Source organism: Dunckerocampus dactyliophorus, chromosome 13 (genome assembly GCF_027744805.1).
Source record: "Dunckerocampus dactyliophorus isolate RoL2022-P2 chromosome 13, RoL_Ddac_1.1, whole genome shotgun sequence".
NCBI classification, from domain to species: Eukaryota; Metazoa; Chordata; class Actinopteri; order Syngnathiformes; family Syngnathidae; genus Dunckerocampus; species Dunckerocampus dactyliophorus.
The window spans coordinates 28542348-28558971 of NC_072831.1; the positions used below are offsets into that span (position 1 = coordinate 28542348).

Below are 16624 nucleotides of genomic sequence, written 5' to 3' on the forward strand. Positions count from 1 at the left end.
CAGCAAGCATTTTGAATGTAGTATAGCTTGTCAAGGGACAATACTGTAGAAATTAAACATTTGTGGGTTTATTTCTTTTAAAAATGCAAATAAGCGAGTTTATAATTTCTATCTTTAGTCTCTGAGGGTGGGTTCATGTTCGGTACAGTAGCAACAACATCTGACATAAAAGAAGAAAAGAAAGAATACCGTAACCCTAACCCCATGAATTTGGGGGACATGGAGTGCTTGAGTGCTAAAGTGCCTCAGTGCTAAAGCGCTAGGTGCTGTAGTATCTTTGTTACACGTTTTGACATATTTCTTACACACAAATGTGTGTAATGTGTGTGTGTTACAGACCCAGATGCAGATAATTCGGGGAGCTGCAGTTCACCGAGGGGAAAGATGAATTCCAACGTGCACTGTGACAGTTTTTATTCGAGTACATCTTCTCAAAGGACAATGTATTCCATCAACAAACTATGCTGTACTTTAGAGTAGCCCGTGTACAGCTTGTACAGATCCACTGAAAATGAGTCAACACACAGCAAATTCTTGTCTAAATATCTGGCAACACAAGTGAGCAGCAAGATAATTGTGTCTCGTCTCCGGTCAAGCACGGTGCGGTCTGGGGATACTCAAGTACACTAAGTCCCCAACTAACGAACACAATTGGTTCCAGACGACCGTTCTTAAGTTGAATCGTTCTTAAGTAGGTAAAAGGTAATATTAGCAATGATATAGGTACTACATGTACGTGTATACATATACAGTATATGTGTATGTATGTAAATATGAGTTTGGATGCAGTAGTAATATTAAACCAGGATAATGAATGAAAAAAACAATAATAAAAGTGATATAATAATACGTAATGATAAATGTTATTTACCTTTGAAGAGGAGTGGTCGAGCATACGTCGTTGGTGGAGGAGGAGGAGGAGGAATTATTGAAGAAAGGACAAATCTTGGTCGTGGTTAGACTCCTCTTTGTACTGCTAGTGGATGCCATTGGGACAGAAGTCTTCACATGTTCCATCATTCCAACCTTGCCTTTGTAAATTGTTCCTATGGTTGAGCGATTCACTCCATAGGCACGCGCTACATTAGCCATTTTCTCGCCACCGTCCAACTTCCTGATGATGGCCACCTTTGTTTCCATAGAAATTGCTTGACGTTTCCTGCCACTACTGCTAGCACTTGGACTCCATTTATCAGCCGTGATAACGGATAACAAACGTCTCTGGAAAGTATCGAATGGGGTACAAACGGCGTGCTCCGAGATGTTATCAGCGCCAAGTGCAGACGAACTGAGAAAGATCGCGCAAGAGGGATGCTGCTACCCACCATTCGTAGCGGCGGAATGGCGCGCATACAAAAATAGCGCCTTTGTATTTTGAAAAAATGTAAATGACAAAATATGGCAATTTAAAAAAAAAATCATGAAAAAAATAGACCAGTCGGCTTGTGTTCGTATCTACGAGTGTTCGCACGTTGGATGTTCGTTAGTAGGGGACTTCGTGTCCTGCCGTAATCCCGGGAGCTGCGGTTCACTGAGGGGGGAAAATGAATTGTGAGATGCATCTTGACGTCGTGAAGCAGAGCCTGATTCACTCAAGTGAGCCCGCAGTCAAGTATGGTGGTGATGACATGGACTGAGGCTGCACGAGTGCACTTGGGGGAGCTGCGGTTCATTGAGGGAAAACATGAATTCCAACCTGTATTTCAGAGATTTGTAGAGTCTTTTCTCATGAGAAGGTCCTCTCTTACTACCACTGCAGCACTTTTCCAATTTTCTTCCGTCCCATGGCGGTTGTGCAATAGTCCTTCTTTCAGGTCTCACTCATCCATCCTGGAGCTGTTGTCTGGAACACATTAGAGCAGGAATCTTCGAACGGCGGCGGCCTGCTGGCACATTTAGCATGCCTCCGCAGGCTCTCTCGACTTCGAAGATTTACTGCAGAGCAACAAATATTTCACTTGGGTCACTAGGAATCTGTTGGGAGGCAAAGGAGGGAATGCTTAGGTCAGAGAATGTCGCTGTTTGCTTCTAACGCTTCTTCTCCCCCATCAGGATGGCTGAGGTGTCGCAAGAGGAGAGACTCCAGGTCATTGCTGTGAGTACAACGCTTCTCTCTCAAACATGCGCTTGTGCTGCGCTGGCCTGTTTCTTTCAAGTGGTTCGGCAGGGCGTCCTCGCTGTGCGCACACGTCGCTGACGCGATAGCCCTGGATGGAAAATAGATCCTCATAGAGTCAAGAACACACATCAAGGCGAGCCGCTGCTGGCTTGCGTGTCCTAATGAACGTCCGAAACCTTTTACATCTGATCTCCTTCAAACATTAGGACGACATCAAAGGCAAAACGCACTAGCGAGCATGTTCTCACTCGCTCTCTCGCTTGCTTATTCTGTAATTACCCTCATCCGTCCTGCTCCCTGACATGTGCACAAATATTTAATAATAGGATAAAGTTGCACACTTTTTTATTTACATTTTTATTTGCAAACACTGAGTGTGTATTTACAACAGTGACATATAGAGTGCATATTTACAACATACAGTAGGAGAGGAGCTTATAAAACACAATACACAAGACAGGACAGGCGGAAGGGAGGTTTGTGTGATGGCGAGAGATTTGACAGAATGCAAAGTGGGCTTTACACCAAAGAATATGAATCAAGTATGAGAGGGGAAAAAAAGCAAGATAACGACACACAGTAGTCAAGTTGTTGTGCTATATTGCAGAGAGAAAGACAGAAAATAAAAAATTGCACTGATGTGTATAATAATATTAAAAAAGGGTAATTTAAAATAAAATAAGGGGAATAAATATATGATTAAATTAAACAAGGGCACATTCTAAAAATACAAGTTAACCAGAAAGCTACAAAAAATGTTAAACAAACAGCAGCAAAATTGAAAAAATCCACCGTAATTTTACAAGAATAAGGTCAAGATGTTAGGATAAAATCTAACAAGAATAATGTTGAAAAATAACGCCATTTTAGTAGCGTAAAGTTGAAGTATTGAAGGAAAAACGAGTTTTAAAAAATATTTAATATTGTGAGAAACAAACAAAACAACAAATAGAGTTTTTGTGAAATTAGGTTGTGGAAAAAGTTACAATGTTGCGGGAATGAAGAAAATATGTGAATAAAGTCATAATTACAAGAAGAAAGAAAAAAAACACATAAATGGAAAAAAACAGCTGTCATTTTATGAGAATAAAGTCAAAATATTAATAGAAAAAAAAATTATTCTAACGAGGAAAAAAAGTCGCAATTTTCTGAGAATAAACTTGACGAAAAATAATGTCATTTTAGTAGCATAGAGTTTAGTAGCATAGAGTTGAAATATGATGCTATTTTTTAAAAGTCGTAATGTTATGAGAAACAAAACAAAATGTTGTAAAGTTGTAACATTGAAAAAGTAGGTTGGGGGAAAGTTATAATATTATGGTAACCAAGTCTAAATGTCGTGGGAATAAAGGGTTGGGAATGAGGTCCTGCCCCGGGTGCAGGAGTTCAAGTATCTCGGGGTCTTGTTCACGAGTGAGGGAAGGTTGGAGCGTGAGGTCGATAGGCGGATCGGCGCAGCGTCTGCAGTAATGCGGTCGCTGTACTGGACCGTTGTGGTGAAGAGAGAGCTGAGCCGGATAGCAAAGCTCTCAATTTACCGGTCGATCTACAGTATGTTCCCACCCTCACCTGCGGTAATGAGCTTTGGGTCGTGACCGATACAAGCGTCTGAAATGAGTTTCCTCCGTAGGGTAGCTGGACTCACCCTAGGAGCTTGGCCATCCGGGAGGAGCTCAGAGTAGAGCCGCTGCTCCTTCACATGGAGAGGAGCCAGTTGAGGTGGCTCGGGCATCTAGTCCGGATTCTACCCGGATCCCTCCCTGGTGAGGTGTTCCGGGCATGCCCAGCTGGGAGAAGGCCCCGGGGCAGACCTAGGACACGCTGATGGGATTATGTCTCACAGCTGGCCTGGGAGCGCCTTGGTGTCCTCCCGGTGGAGCTGGAGGAGGTGGCCGGGGACCGGGAAGTCTGAGCTTCCCTACTGAGACTGCTGCCCCTGCGACCCAAACCCGGAATTAATCAGAGCGTTTACAATATTCTACAGTGGTGGGTTAGGCTTTTGAATGGTTCTGACGGAGTACTTATGGAAGATATGTTTGCATCTTTGTGGTTGCAGGAGAAACGGAAGAAGCAAACAGAGATTGAAAACAAGCGGAGGCAGCTGGATGATGACCGACGACAACTCCAGCATCTCAAGGTACACCGTGCTGGCTCTATGCGCTTTGTTTAAAAGAAAGCACGCACACAAACAGGTTATTCCCGTACCTCCGTAAGAAATAATATCCAGGATTCATTCATTTTCTTAAACATTAGCTGCAAGACTGCACCGAGTGACTACTTGAGTCTGGAGTAACTCTCTATGACCTATTTGTTGAACAATGAATATATCATTTATGTGATGTTTTCCCTTCCTTCATTAGTAGCTGCCTTTTTTTGAACCATTTTTAACTGCATACCAGTATGCAAGTGTGTCAAGTTTTTGTAATGGCAATGTATACATTTCTCAGATCTGCAGTGATGCAGTGATCTTTTTAAAAACAAGTAAATTAGTAGCTCAACTCTAGCGTAACATTTTTGGGGGGGCGGCCTTCTGCCAAGTGTGTGCAACGGATGACTTCTTGGGGCAAAAAAAATACACTGCAGTACTTGGATGCCACCATCAGCGTCGCTAATGAGTCACCCGCAATTATCTTGGCATTAAAAGAAGAGCAACATGAGCATTTTTCACCATTTAAAGTATAGATATATAGAAATATTTATCATAAATATATAAAAATATTATTTTTTATATTTATATTAAAGATACATATATAGACTGAATATAGATATATATGGAAATATTTATTGTACTGGTGGATGGTGAGTTTGTATTCATTTAGTGCTTTTAATTTGATGTTGTTCCTGTCTTAGTTTTACACAACACATAATAAATAAGATCAATTCGATCACTCTAATGTACGTATGTTTTGCTGATGTGTTGAAAGTCTTTCGCGGTGACGAGCTAGCGCGCTGCTTATGCTATTTGGATTCATTCTCTCCTTCAGTCATGCTAAGCTACAGAACGTGCGCGACAATCGTTTCACCGGCAGCCCAGGCCCTCGTATTGTTTAAGAGACGCACCGTGAACCGATTGCTAATCCTGCGATACTCAGCGCGTGGCTTTAAAATCGATTAATCCAAGGATTTACGGTTGATTCTTATCGATCCAGGAGGCTGCTACCGATGCAGCCGTGTCGCTTTCTTGTCAAACCGGATATCCGGTCACATTTATCGTTCACCATCCTACAATTATGTTGGCATTAAAGGAAGAGCAACATGAGTATCTTTTGCCATTTGAGATGTGTATACAAATATTTTTGATACATTTCTTGTTAATTTTTCCCACAGTCATTACATTCATTTTTTTAAATCTAGTTTAATAATTACAGTACATTTCATTAGAATTTTATCATTTTTGTGTGTGTGTTTCACACACCAATTACTGGTCAGCCTCGTCCATAAAATAACGTTTTCTCGGCCGATCTTGCTGAAACGTAACACCCTTGTGTTCATCAGTGTCCTGAGGCATGAATCATGTATCAAATGTGGCGTTGAATCAACTCTTGCAGTAAAAGTAATAAAGGTAACCTGAGCTACCGCGCTTTAACCTTTAAAACACTAAATCCACCTTGATAAATAAATGCTGCCAACATGCTTTCTCAGCGATGGCGACCCTCCGCCCCCCCCAGCTTGAAAACTCCCACCCGGCAACACAATAAACTCAGCAGTTCCTTAAACCCCTCGGACTCGCATGTGTACCGGCCTCCCCTACTGTCACGGAATGTTCCGAACGGACGGCGGAAGATAACACCAGGAGCTCCCCCACATGCTGTTTATACACACACACACTGGATTCTTCACACACTTGTGGTATCACAGGCAAAGGTTTTTGTCCGTCTGTGTGTGTGTGTGTGTGTGTGTGTGTCAGCGCTATCAAATGTATTTCAGTACCCGGACCGTTTGGGAGGTCAGATAAGAGCAGAGGCTGCGGCGAGTATGCGGCGTGCCGTGTGACGTTCGCGTCGCCCCATTGTCTATTTTCAGAGCCAAACTTTTGTCCGAGCATCTCTATCATGCTTGTGTGTGTGTGTGTGTGTGTTCATGTTGGCCGTCGTGTTTGTCAGTGAAGGGACACACACAGACCTCAGACAATGCAGGCGGCTTTGACACAGGAAACACAGCATTGTCCGACTCCCAATGACAGGAAGCGCACCCCACTGACATCACACACACACACAAGCACACACACTATATGCATTGAAAGTGTTCATGCACTACCTTCAAAGAACATCATCTGTAATACTTGTTATTAGAGATGTCCGATAATATCGGCCCGATATTGGTGCAAAAATCTAATATCGGTCAATATCGTTATGGTTTTTTTTCCCTATAACGAAAGCAGATATGGCCCCTTAAGCGCCACAAGCAACATTGCTGTCGCCATAACAGTCAACACGCAGCATATACTTCAGCCCATGTTTTGCTCAACCGTGTTCGGGGTGGCAGGACGTGGCAGGAGCGGGGTAGCTCATAGACATACTGTACAGTATGCAGAGGCCGCATCAAGCGCTGGGCCGTACGTCAACGTCACCGCCATGTGGCGAGAATTGGAGCGGAGAAGATGCCTGATTCATGTGCCGCAAACCAAATCCCAGAGAATAACATTTGACAGGTAAGACTTAACAATTACCTTTGATCCTATTTGGCAAATAGACTGATGATGATTAGGGTTGGCCGATCATTTTTATATTCCAGTATAAATTCTTCCAATGATAAGAAAATGACTTATACCGGTATTGTGAGCAAGATGGCGCCTCCAATGGCAGCAAACTTCACATGCCTCTCTCCGCCACAAGTAAGCTTACTTTTCATGAAAGGCTTTTTAATGATATGCATTAAGGTTTGTAGCTTTTTATACAAGACCCTGCTGAATTTAAGTATGCCGTCATATCGTGATACAGCCCAAAAATATTTAGAACCCAACTGAGCACATGTGGGACATCCCAGAAGGGTGGTGGAGATGTGCAAGGTGTCTAACATCCACCAGCTCCCCCAGTGATGTCATCACGGAGGATTGGAAGAGGATTCCAGGAACAAGCTGCGCAGCTCTGCTCATGACATTGCTCGTATATGCTTTCGGTCTACAAGAGCATCAAGGCAGTGGTAGATAACAGTGGTGCTAAACTAAATATTCACACCACCGACACAATTTGAACATGCTCAGCGAGAGGTGTACTCAGTTGTTTCGCCAGACATAACACAATAATGGCCGTGTGTACATCTATACTGCTATACAAGCTGTACACCAAAGTAGGACTATACCAAAACCTCCAACGTCATCCCATAGTCTGACTTTGTGGCGCACTAATGCCTTGTTTCTGGTAACTCTCCCTCCTGAAATGACAGTCAAGCTATGTAATGTCCCTTGAGACGTGTGTGTGTGTGAGTGTGTGTGTGTGTATTGTTCCGCCCTTTGTGTGCTGCGTTTTGCCCCACAGAACAATGGAGATACACACGTAAGTTTAGCGGCAGCTTTACTAGCGCCCGTGCAGACCAGTGTGCGCGAGTGATGTCATCGGCTGGCGGAGCAGGGTGTGGCGGGAGAGGGATTGAGACGGGAAGCAGGAGAGGGTGCGGGTCTGGAATATGAGGGGTGTTGAATTACGATGTGTGCTTGTGTGTGTGTGTGTGTGTGTGTGTGTGTGTGTGCGCGCGCACTGGAGAAGTTGCAAGAGAGCACTTCCACAGATTAAAAAACTCCCGATAAGAAACGCACGCCGACATTTACAGCTTAATGCACGGCACCAAGCAGTTCATAATGGACGGGAGAAAGAGGAAAGGGGGGCGGCTTGTGTTGAAATTCTTATTGCCTCACAGCTGAAGAATTCGCAGTGAGAGAAGGTCCAGATTTTGAGTCCCAATGAGACTACTCTTCCATCTGCTTTTCCCCCCTAACATGGCCCCTAGGGGTCGCGTGTCCTGGTGGAACAGCTGTGGAATAAGACTTGTATTTATATCTTTAAAGCGATGCCAAGCATTTGTTTTGGCATCTGCACAAGGGCAGAAAATAAATGAATGAGGCTCACACATTTTCTTTTGTTAGTTATCGCTGTCCATTTCAGAGGAGCAGATCCTTTTACACGTTCAAGGATGACATCTTTGTCTTTGACGAGGATCGCGACAGTCGAACGGCTTAGACCAAGCATGCGGCCAGCGTTGGCTGGCATTTCTCCACTTTCATTTTACTTTCACTTTTTTTCTTTGAGGCACGGCCATCGGAAGAGTCCACCTTGTGCTTGGGAGACATAATGAAGTTAACTAAAAAGAATGAAAGCAACATTGTATCTAATTTCGCTTTGCTTTTCACTTTCCCTTTCTTTTTCTTCGACGACACATCCATCGGAAGAGTCCAGTTCACGCTTGGGAGTCATAATGAAGGGGAAAAGTTAACCAATAGAACGAAAGTGACGTATCTACTTTCACTTGGCTTTTCACTTTCCTTTTCTTCGATCTCATTTCACTGCGCTTGTCACTTTCAAATTTCACTTACATATTTTCCGCTTACGTATTCTTCTGCTTACGTATTCTTCCGCCTATGATTGTTCTGCTTATGTATTCTACAGCCTGCATATTTCCACTTACGTATTCTTCCGCTTACTTATTCTTCCAGTTACGCATTCTTCTGCTGTCCCGCCTATGTATTCTTCTACTTACGTATTCTTCCACGTACAATTTTTTTTGCCAATTATTATTTCGCTTACGAACTTTTTTTCCCGTTATTCTTATTTGATCAAGTATTTATTGTAAATACAGGGCCAGCTTTGCCCAGGTCGATACTTTTTACTCATTGAATGATTTTGTGATGTTGCCTTTTATTTGTTGACCAGGATTATAATCAGATTAAAACACTGAACAAAAAAAATATTTTTGTAATCAAGAAATGTATTTGTGGGCAATTTAACAATATAAATTGTAACATCAACAAAATTATACAATGATTCCCTTTTATTGCATACAAATGCTTGAGCAAGATACCGTCAATAGTGCAAAATAAGTAAACAAACGCAAACACGGCTCCCATTCATTTCCTTTGGCTTTTTTTGTGAGTTTTTGAGGTGAGTTTTTGTTTGTAAACAATACATAAATATACTTACATACAACAAAAACGCAAAGATAGTTGCGATACCACCCTTGGTATCAGTACGATCAGTGTCTGGACCGATGTGCCATTGATCTCCTCTGGTATCAAGCGAGACAGAAAGGGAAAGTGTGAGGTTTTATCTGCGCCTGTGTGAAATAATCCAAGGTCAATACAAGATGTAAAGCTTGGCTTTTTCTTCCTCGTTTTGAGAATCCAGAATCAATGTTAGTGTTACCGCATGCGCTCCTTTGCTCAGAGCATGGACCGAAGCCTGATCAAACAAGCATCACAGGGTCGAAAAAGGGCCTTTTTTTCCTTCCTTGTTAAGTATTTAACCCCCAATGTCACGTCTTTTGTTGGAAATGCATTTTTAAAGACGTATCAAAGATAGAAACCCCACTGAATTTTATTCCACGCTTTTTTTTTTAACCACACAGTCCAAGGCGCTGAGGGAGCGCTGGTTGTTAGACGGAGCTCCAGCCGAGGAGGAGACTCAAAAGCGTTTGCAGGAGGACGAGGTGAAGACCAAAATCCTGGAGCAGGTCATCCTGAGGTCAGCACCGGAAAAGCCTTCTTTCAGTTTGAGGCCGTGCGGCTGTTGGGAATATTCTTGAATTTTTGCCAAGTGTGTGTATATTTGGGAAGGAAATTTAGACTTGGGAGGAATAGTCTTTTATTCTAGGGTGGAATTTATTTACATCTGATTAGGCCTGAAATGATCCACTTGAAACAGCAAGGGCCAGGAACACAAGCAGCACCTAAAATGATTCATACTCTGACCAAATGTTATGTTTTTATCTGTAAAATGATCACCCATCCATCCTGGCTGTAAAATAACTGTAAATAAGACTAAATAAAATCACTATATATATATTTTATTAATTTAATTTAATTACATTTATTTTTATTTTATTTTATTTTAAAATACTGTTAAAAGTTATGTTAAGAGATATTAAATTAAATTTTTTTTCATTTTCATATGCTTTTCATTTAGCTGATTATCATATTCAACTGTAAAATGACGGTAAAAAAGACAAAATAAAAAAACTAAACTAAACCAAACAAACTAAAGTAAACTAAACTTACATTTAATTTAATTTAATTTAATTTAATTTTTGAAATACTGTAAAACGTTGTGTTGAGAGATATAAAATACAAAAGGTTTTCATGTTCTTATGCTTTTCACTTTGCTGCTTATCAATGATGGTTAAAGAAAAGATAAAAGTAAATAAGATACAATACAACTCAATACAAGAAATAATAATAATAATATAAAATTGAATAAAAGAGACTGTAGTCTGTAGTTGTTAAGAGATATCAAATTTTAAAATGTGTTCATTTTCATATGCATTTCATTTAGCTGCCTATCGTTTAGCTGTAAAATGATGAAAATGAAATAAAATACTCCTAATGATAAGGATAATATAAAATTAAATTAAGTGAAAAAAAACACTGTCAACTGACTGTTTAAAAAAGATGAAATCAAATATAATAATAATAATAATAAAATTAAAAAGACTAAAAAGTTTGAAATATAATATTGAAATATAATATTGAAATATTAATATTGTTTTTTTCTGGATTTAATTTACATTCTGTGTGCTTCTGATCCAATACTTCCAAAGTTCTGTACTGTTAATATCTTTAAGGGAGGGACCTTACAAAATCAGCAGGGGATCAAATATTTATCTTCCCACTGTATATACAGTTAAGTATTATTTTTTATTTGAGAACTCCTGATTTAGAGGACTATATTGACATTACAGTGTGTGTGTGTGTGTGTGTGCGTGTGTGTGTGTGTGCGTGTGTGTGTGTGTGAGTTAGGCTGGAGCAAGAGATTGAAGAACTGGAGACAGGCGTGCCAGCCAACAAGGGTGTGGCCAAAGAAAATGGAGGTAAGTCCAGTTGCCATGGCGACATGCAATTAAGAGAGGAAACCATAGCAACTTCCCCTGCACGTGTGGCTCCCCCAGACACAGCAAGCCATTAAGGGCCTCTCTGCTCATGAAAACAATATTCCTTCTCTTCCTCACGCTGTCTCTGCTGCCCCCCGAAGGAGAGAACGGTGTAGTGCAGACCCCCAAGAGGGAGGTGGCCGGCATGGAGGCCAAGCTGCTGGGCCCCAGCCCCGAGCAGGCCAGCGCCGACAACCCCGTCACCTTGGTCTTCATGGGCTACAAGACAGTGGAGGAGGAGCAGGAGAGCCGCACGGCGCTGGGGGTGGAAGGGGTGGACGGCAACGTCAAGGCCGAGTTTGTGGTGATCGAGGACGGGGAGGCCAAGCCGGCAGGGGCGGCGGCCACCCAGGACCAGGCCCCGCCCAACGGGAGCATGGCGGAGAAGGAAAAAGCCAACGGCGGCGGGGAGGAAGGCGAGAAAGAACAGGAGAAGAAACAGACCTGCAAGTGCTGCACTGTCATGTGAGCTGTGTGTGTGCGTGTGTGCGTGTGTGCGTGTGAGTGTGTGTGTGCCATTGCATGTGTCTGTATTTGCAGATGTGTGTACCCTAGCTTTGTATGTGCGTGCGTGCGTGCGTGTGTGCGTGCGTGCGTGTGTGTCTGTCAGGACTGTACAATTTACCAACAATGAGAGCCAACAACAACAAAAAACCCCACAAAGACTCACAAGTACACTTTAGTCAGCATACTTTCTCTGATATGTATTTGACTTTTCATTTCTATTGATATTTTTCTATTTTTATTGTCTTGACATTTATATTGTATTCAGTATCTTTATTATGATTATGATTACGGGACTGTGTACTGTCAGCTTGTTGTTATTGTTGGGAGGGAGATGATACAAAAAAAAGCAAAAGAAAAGGCTCTCTGGATTGTACTGCTACCCACTCTAAAGGGGGGGGGAACCTGGAAACCTAAAAGTCATTCACACAAAAGACACAGATGCTTCAAAAAAATAAATATATATATATATACAGTATAATATTATATCTCTGTGTAGGCCTAGCAGCTATTTATCAGCCGATTTCATATTGCAATATTGTCCGAGATATTATTTGAAATAGTATTTTAATATATTAATATGAAATTATGTTTTATACTGTGTATTTATTGTTTTTGCAGTTCTGTGTGTGTATACCATCACCTGCAACATTAGCTGCATGTAAGCTCACTCATTAATGAGCGCTTTCTTTGACTAACCGCCACTTCCACACCGAGGCTGCGTCCACACTTGCGCTTCCGTTGTCTGGTCTGCAGAAAAAGACGCTTAAAAAGTTTAAAAGGACGCTCGTATGCACTTTGGTGCGGTTTGCTTAGTGTTCACCCTGCTATTTTTTACCACGGGACCACAGGCTGCGCAGTAAAGAACATGTGCATGAAATAAAGACTTGATTAAACAGCTTTTGTGACGTAAGTCAAATATTCCAAACCAAAACGCAGTCTGCTGTGTTGAATACGTAGGTTTTTTTTGCCTTCTGCTAATTTTGCCATTTTTAATTTCACCAATGGCTTCGAAAATATACTTTTTATGACAGGTGAAGTGACGGAACTCAAATATTCCAAACCAAAATGCCGTCTACCAGGTTGAATAGGTAGGTAATTTTTGTATTCTGCAAGTTTTACCATCTTAAAGTTCACCAAAAGCTTCCAAAATATATTTTAAAGAGCTTTCCTGACATATTTAAGCGATGTAAATCAAATATTCCAAAATAACATGCCGTTGGCTGGGCTGAATACGTGGGTTATTTTTAGATTTGGCTATATTTACCAGCTTATATTTCAACAAAGGCTTTTCAAATATACTTTTAAAGAGCTTTCTTGACATATTACATGACATAAATTAAATATTCCAAACCAAAACACCCTCTGCTGGGTTGATTGCATAGGTTACTTTTATATTCTGCCACATTTGCTATCTTAGATTCTACCAAAAGCTTCTAAAATATACTTTTAAAGCGCTTTTGTGACGTAACTCATATTCCAAACCAAAAGCCATCTGCTGTGTTGAATATGCAGGTTATTTTTATATTGGGCTACGTTTACCAGCTCTGTTTTCAACAAAAGCTTCTAAAATATGCTTTTAAAAAGCTTTCCTGACCTTTAATATAACGTAGCTGAAATATTCCAAAGCAAAATGCCGTCTTCTGGGTTGAATACACAGGTATTTGTTATATTCTGCTAATTTTACCATCTTAAATTTCAACAAAAGCTTCTAAAAATACTGTTTTAATGCGCATCATTGTCAAACACGAGCAGAACAGAGGAAAGGGACACCACTTCCGACGTATTTCCTCTTACATGTTTGTCATTTTATGCATGCTTTTTGCGGCCACTTTAGCACCAGTCTGTGTCTTTTGTCCGCATCTCTTGGTCCACTTGTTTGGTGCACAACCGCACCAGCGGAGCAAACGCGCCAGGGTTCCTTTGGGCCGAACCAAACGTGACAAGTGTGAACGCACCCTCAGAATCACGCCACCGCGCCGACACGGTTGGATTACTAATGTAATTGTTGAAAGTTTGAATATTATCCGCTTCCCATCAGTACTGTATGTGGTATTTGTACATGAAGAGCACAGCTTTTTGGATCATTTCAGCGGTTAAGAAGGCGTGAGTTGTACTCCTGCCGGGAAAGGAGGTGGCTTTGGGCTTTTTTTTGACTCCATGTAACTCTTTAATGAGGTAGCACTGCATGAAGCATTGTAACTGTTTGGACTGTCTTGTCACTGTTAAGTCTCTTCGATATGCGCTCTCACCTTTCACATGAATGTAAATCCAAGGGGCTTCAATCGGGATTTGGTCCGCCGCAACGAGTCCGGCTTGCGCAGCTCATAAACGCTTTTTGTGTGTCTTTATGAACCAAATAAAATCTGTTGCTACTGTAATTTGCCTGTGTTGATTGGCTGATGCGCTCCGGAACAAAGCAGTACAACGCCACTGAAAGCTTGGAACCACTTCTGAACTTTTTCGAAACGGGTTCAAACAGTCACCGTGGGGTCCAATCATTGAAATTGACTTCTGTACCAAAATGACCGACAACCTGGTTTCCAGTTTAACCCCTGATATTCTTTAGACCGATACTCCGAAGGCGGTTGACTCGATTCTCACTTGTGCTTTCACACTCGCACCTTTTAATTGGTTTTAATCAAACTGGTTTGTTTCCCCTTCTGGGTGCGTGTGAACACTGTCGTAGAACTCGGTTGTGGACTGCATCCACCGGCCTGAGACCAACTAACAGACAACCGTGAAAGCTATCCAAAAAACACAATCCAGTTTCTCCCTAAACTACATACCGTGTAAATGCGTGAGACCGTAAAGTACACGCTTCTTTCACAAAGGAATCCCGCAAAGTATCTGCAACAGAGCCGTAACAGAACCCAGCACAGACGGGATTTTACTGAAACTGCCTGACACTTAAGCCTCTTTCACACTGCCTATTAAAGCTGGGAATGTTTTTGACCTATTTTCCCACACATTATTGTTCTGTGTGAACAGAGCCACAAAAGTTCCCGGCTTTGAAGGTAGTACCAGAGGCGGAATGGCAGCTGTAGGAAAGGAAACAGTGAATAGCATTTCATTGAATTTTCTCAAAAGTGCGCACAGAGGAGACAATGTCCCTTGGGTTCTGTGTGAAAAGTTGGGAAATCTATTTCTCCGTCTCTGAAGCTCCAATTTTACCGGATTTCTGTGCGAAAGAGTGTGTTATACTTGCCAGATGACGACATTGCACCACAACGGCTTTCAGCATAGCCCCTTTCACACTGTCTGTAAACGCCACCTTCCCCCATTCACCGAACCCCCCAAAGTCGCTGATCTGTACAAATGGCACCAACACGGAATGGGGGCGACTCTACAATTGTCTGGCTTTGGAGGTAGTATCAGCGGCGGGACACTGTCTGTGTATCGCTCCCTGACACCTTAAGAGTCAAGCTGGTCATCGACTTGACAGTCGGGGATTTTAGCTCAATGGCTAGTGCTCTCGACTGTCACTCTGCCGACCCTGGCTAAGGCCCGGGTGGTGACAGTAGTGCCGTGACCCAAATGAGAGTCAGGTTTAGGGAGGCGAGTGTAACGATTGCCAGCCAGTGTGCGGATGTACGTTGGTAAACCTCACTCCCTGACACCTTAAGAGTCACGCTGGACATCAAGTTGACAGTTGGGGCTTTTAGCTCAATGGCTAGTGCTCTTGACTCTCATTCTGTGGACCCTGGTTAGAGCCCCAGGCAAAACATGGGTTGTTTGTACAGAACCCCGACTTTGAAGAACGGCGAACAGATCCTGGCTTGAACAGGCAGCGCACGATAGGATATTCATTTCGAAAACTTTAAAAGGAACCAAAATGAGGGGGGGGGATGTGTTTCTGACCAGAGAAAGTGAAAGTCTAAGAACACAATGTCAAACTGTACTAACACCCCCAGTCTCCTTGTTTGATTGACAGCCGGTGATCCATCCATCCATCACCCGACACCTCACCGCCACCTCATTATCACGTCACGTCATCTTCAAGGTAGCTCTATCTCTGAAATCTGGTGCTAATCTCCCCATTTGCCGTCGACCGACCATTTGTTGCCTCGCATCCTGCCTACATTTATCACGGGAGAAACGCTTTGTTCTAACATTCCAAGGGAATATCACCAATGATTTCCATATGTACTAAGATGACTGCATCTCTGTGTTGTCTGTGCCTTTGTCCGTTTGTTTCTTCTCTCGATCTGCAGCCAGTCATGGCGACCCACTGTGGAATGCCTCTGATCTAGAGGGTGCATATCGTCCTCAGTGATCTGCATCCCTTCTATTTTTGACCTCTTTTACTCAACACAACTTATGTCTGCCATAAGGAGATCTTACTGTAATTGTTTGCAGGATGCAGTATATACACACGTGTGCATATAGGAAGACTTTATAGAAACACTTGTGGAGGTGAAGGCTTTGTGCAGCAGCAGCATCAAAGCAATGCATCTATTCTGTGGTCGTCTAAATGTTAAATCTTGAATAAAATTTGTTTAACTCAAGCCAGGTGTGTGGAATCAATTGCACATGCACGCATGTGTTCCAGAATTTAAAAATGAATATAAACATGTCTCATGTTAGCTTTAGCCTCTTCAGAGGGAACCACTATGGCAGGGGTGCAGCCTGGGGGCCCGCGGCACATTAACAAGAAAACTAACATAAGAAAAACAGCAAAAATAGAAAAATAAGCAGTTGTTCTTGCTAGTGTTCTTGTCTCTCTCTGTGTTGTCCCCCTCTTGTCCCTGCACTCACCCCTCTGTTTTCTTTTCTCTTCTTTTCTATCCCCTCCTCTCCCAATTTGGATAACAACAAAACATTAAATAAAGTCAAATAAAATCTATACAACAGTTTTCCCTGGTAGAGAAAATCTGTTTAGCTTGTTAGGGCATTTAGAGCAACAATACTATCAGCCCTAATGGC

General features: G+C 42.2%; 1 protein-coding gene across 1 annotated transcript in view; it reads left to right on the plus strand.

The window, feature by feature from the left end:
• palm1b (paralemmin 1b) overlaps positions 1 to 16206 on the plus strand; it is a 29483-nt gene extending 13277 nt beyond the window's left edge. The window contains exons 2-6 of the mRNA XM_054796634.1: positions 2053 to 2095; positions 4176 to 4256; positions 9677 to 9792; positions 11064 to 11134; positions 11296 to 16206. Coding sequence (XP_054652609.1) covers positions 2054 to 2095; positions 4176 to 4256; positions 9677 to 9792; positions 11064 to 11134; positions 11296 to 11663 — 678 coding nt within the window. The 5' untranslated portion in view covers position 2053 and the 3' untranslated portion in view covers positions 11664 to 16206. The remainder of the gene's footprint in view (positions 1 to 2052; positions 2096 to 4175; positions 4257 to 9676; positions 9793 to 11063; positions 11135 to 11295) is intronic.
• Positions 16207 to 16624: the final 418 nt, after the last annotated feature.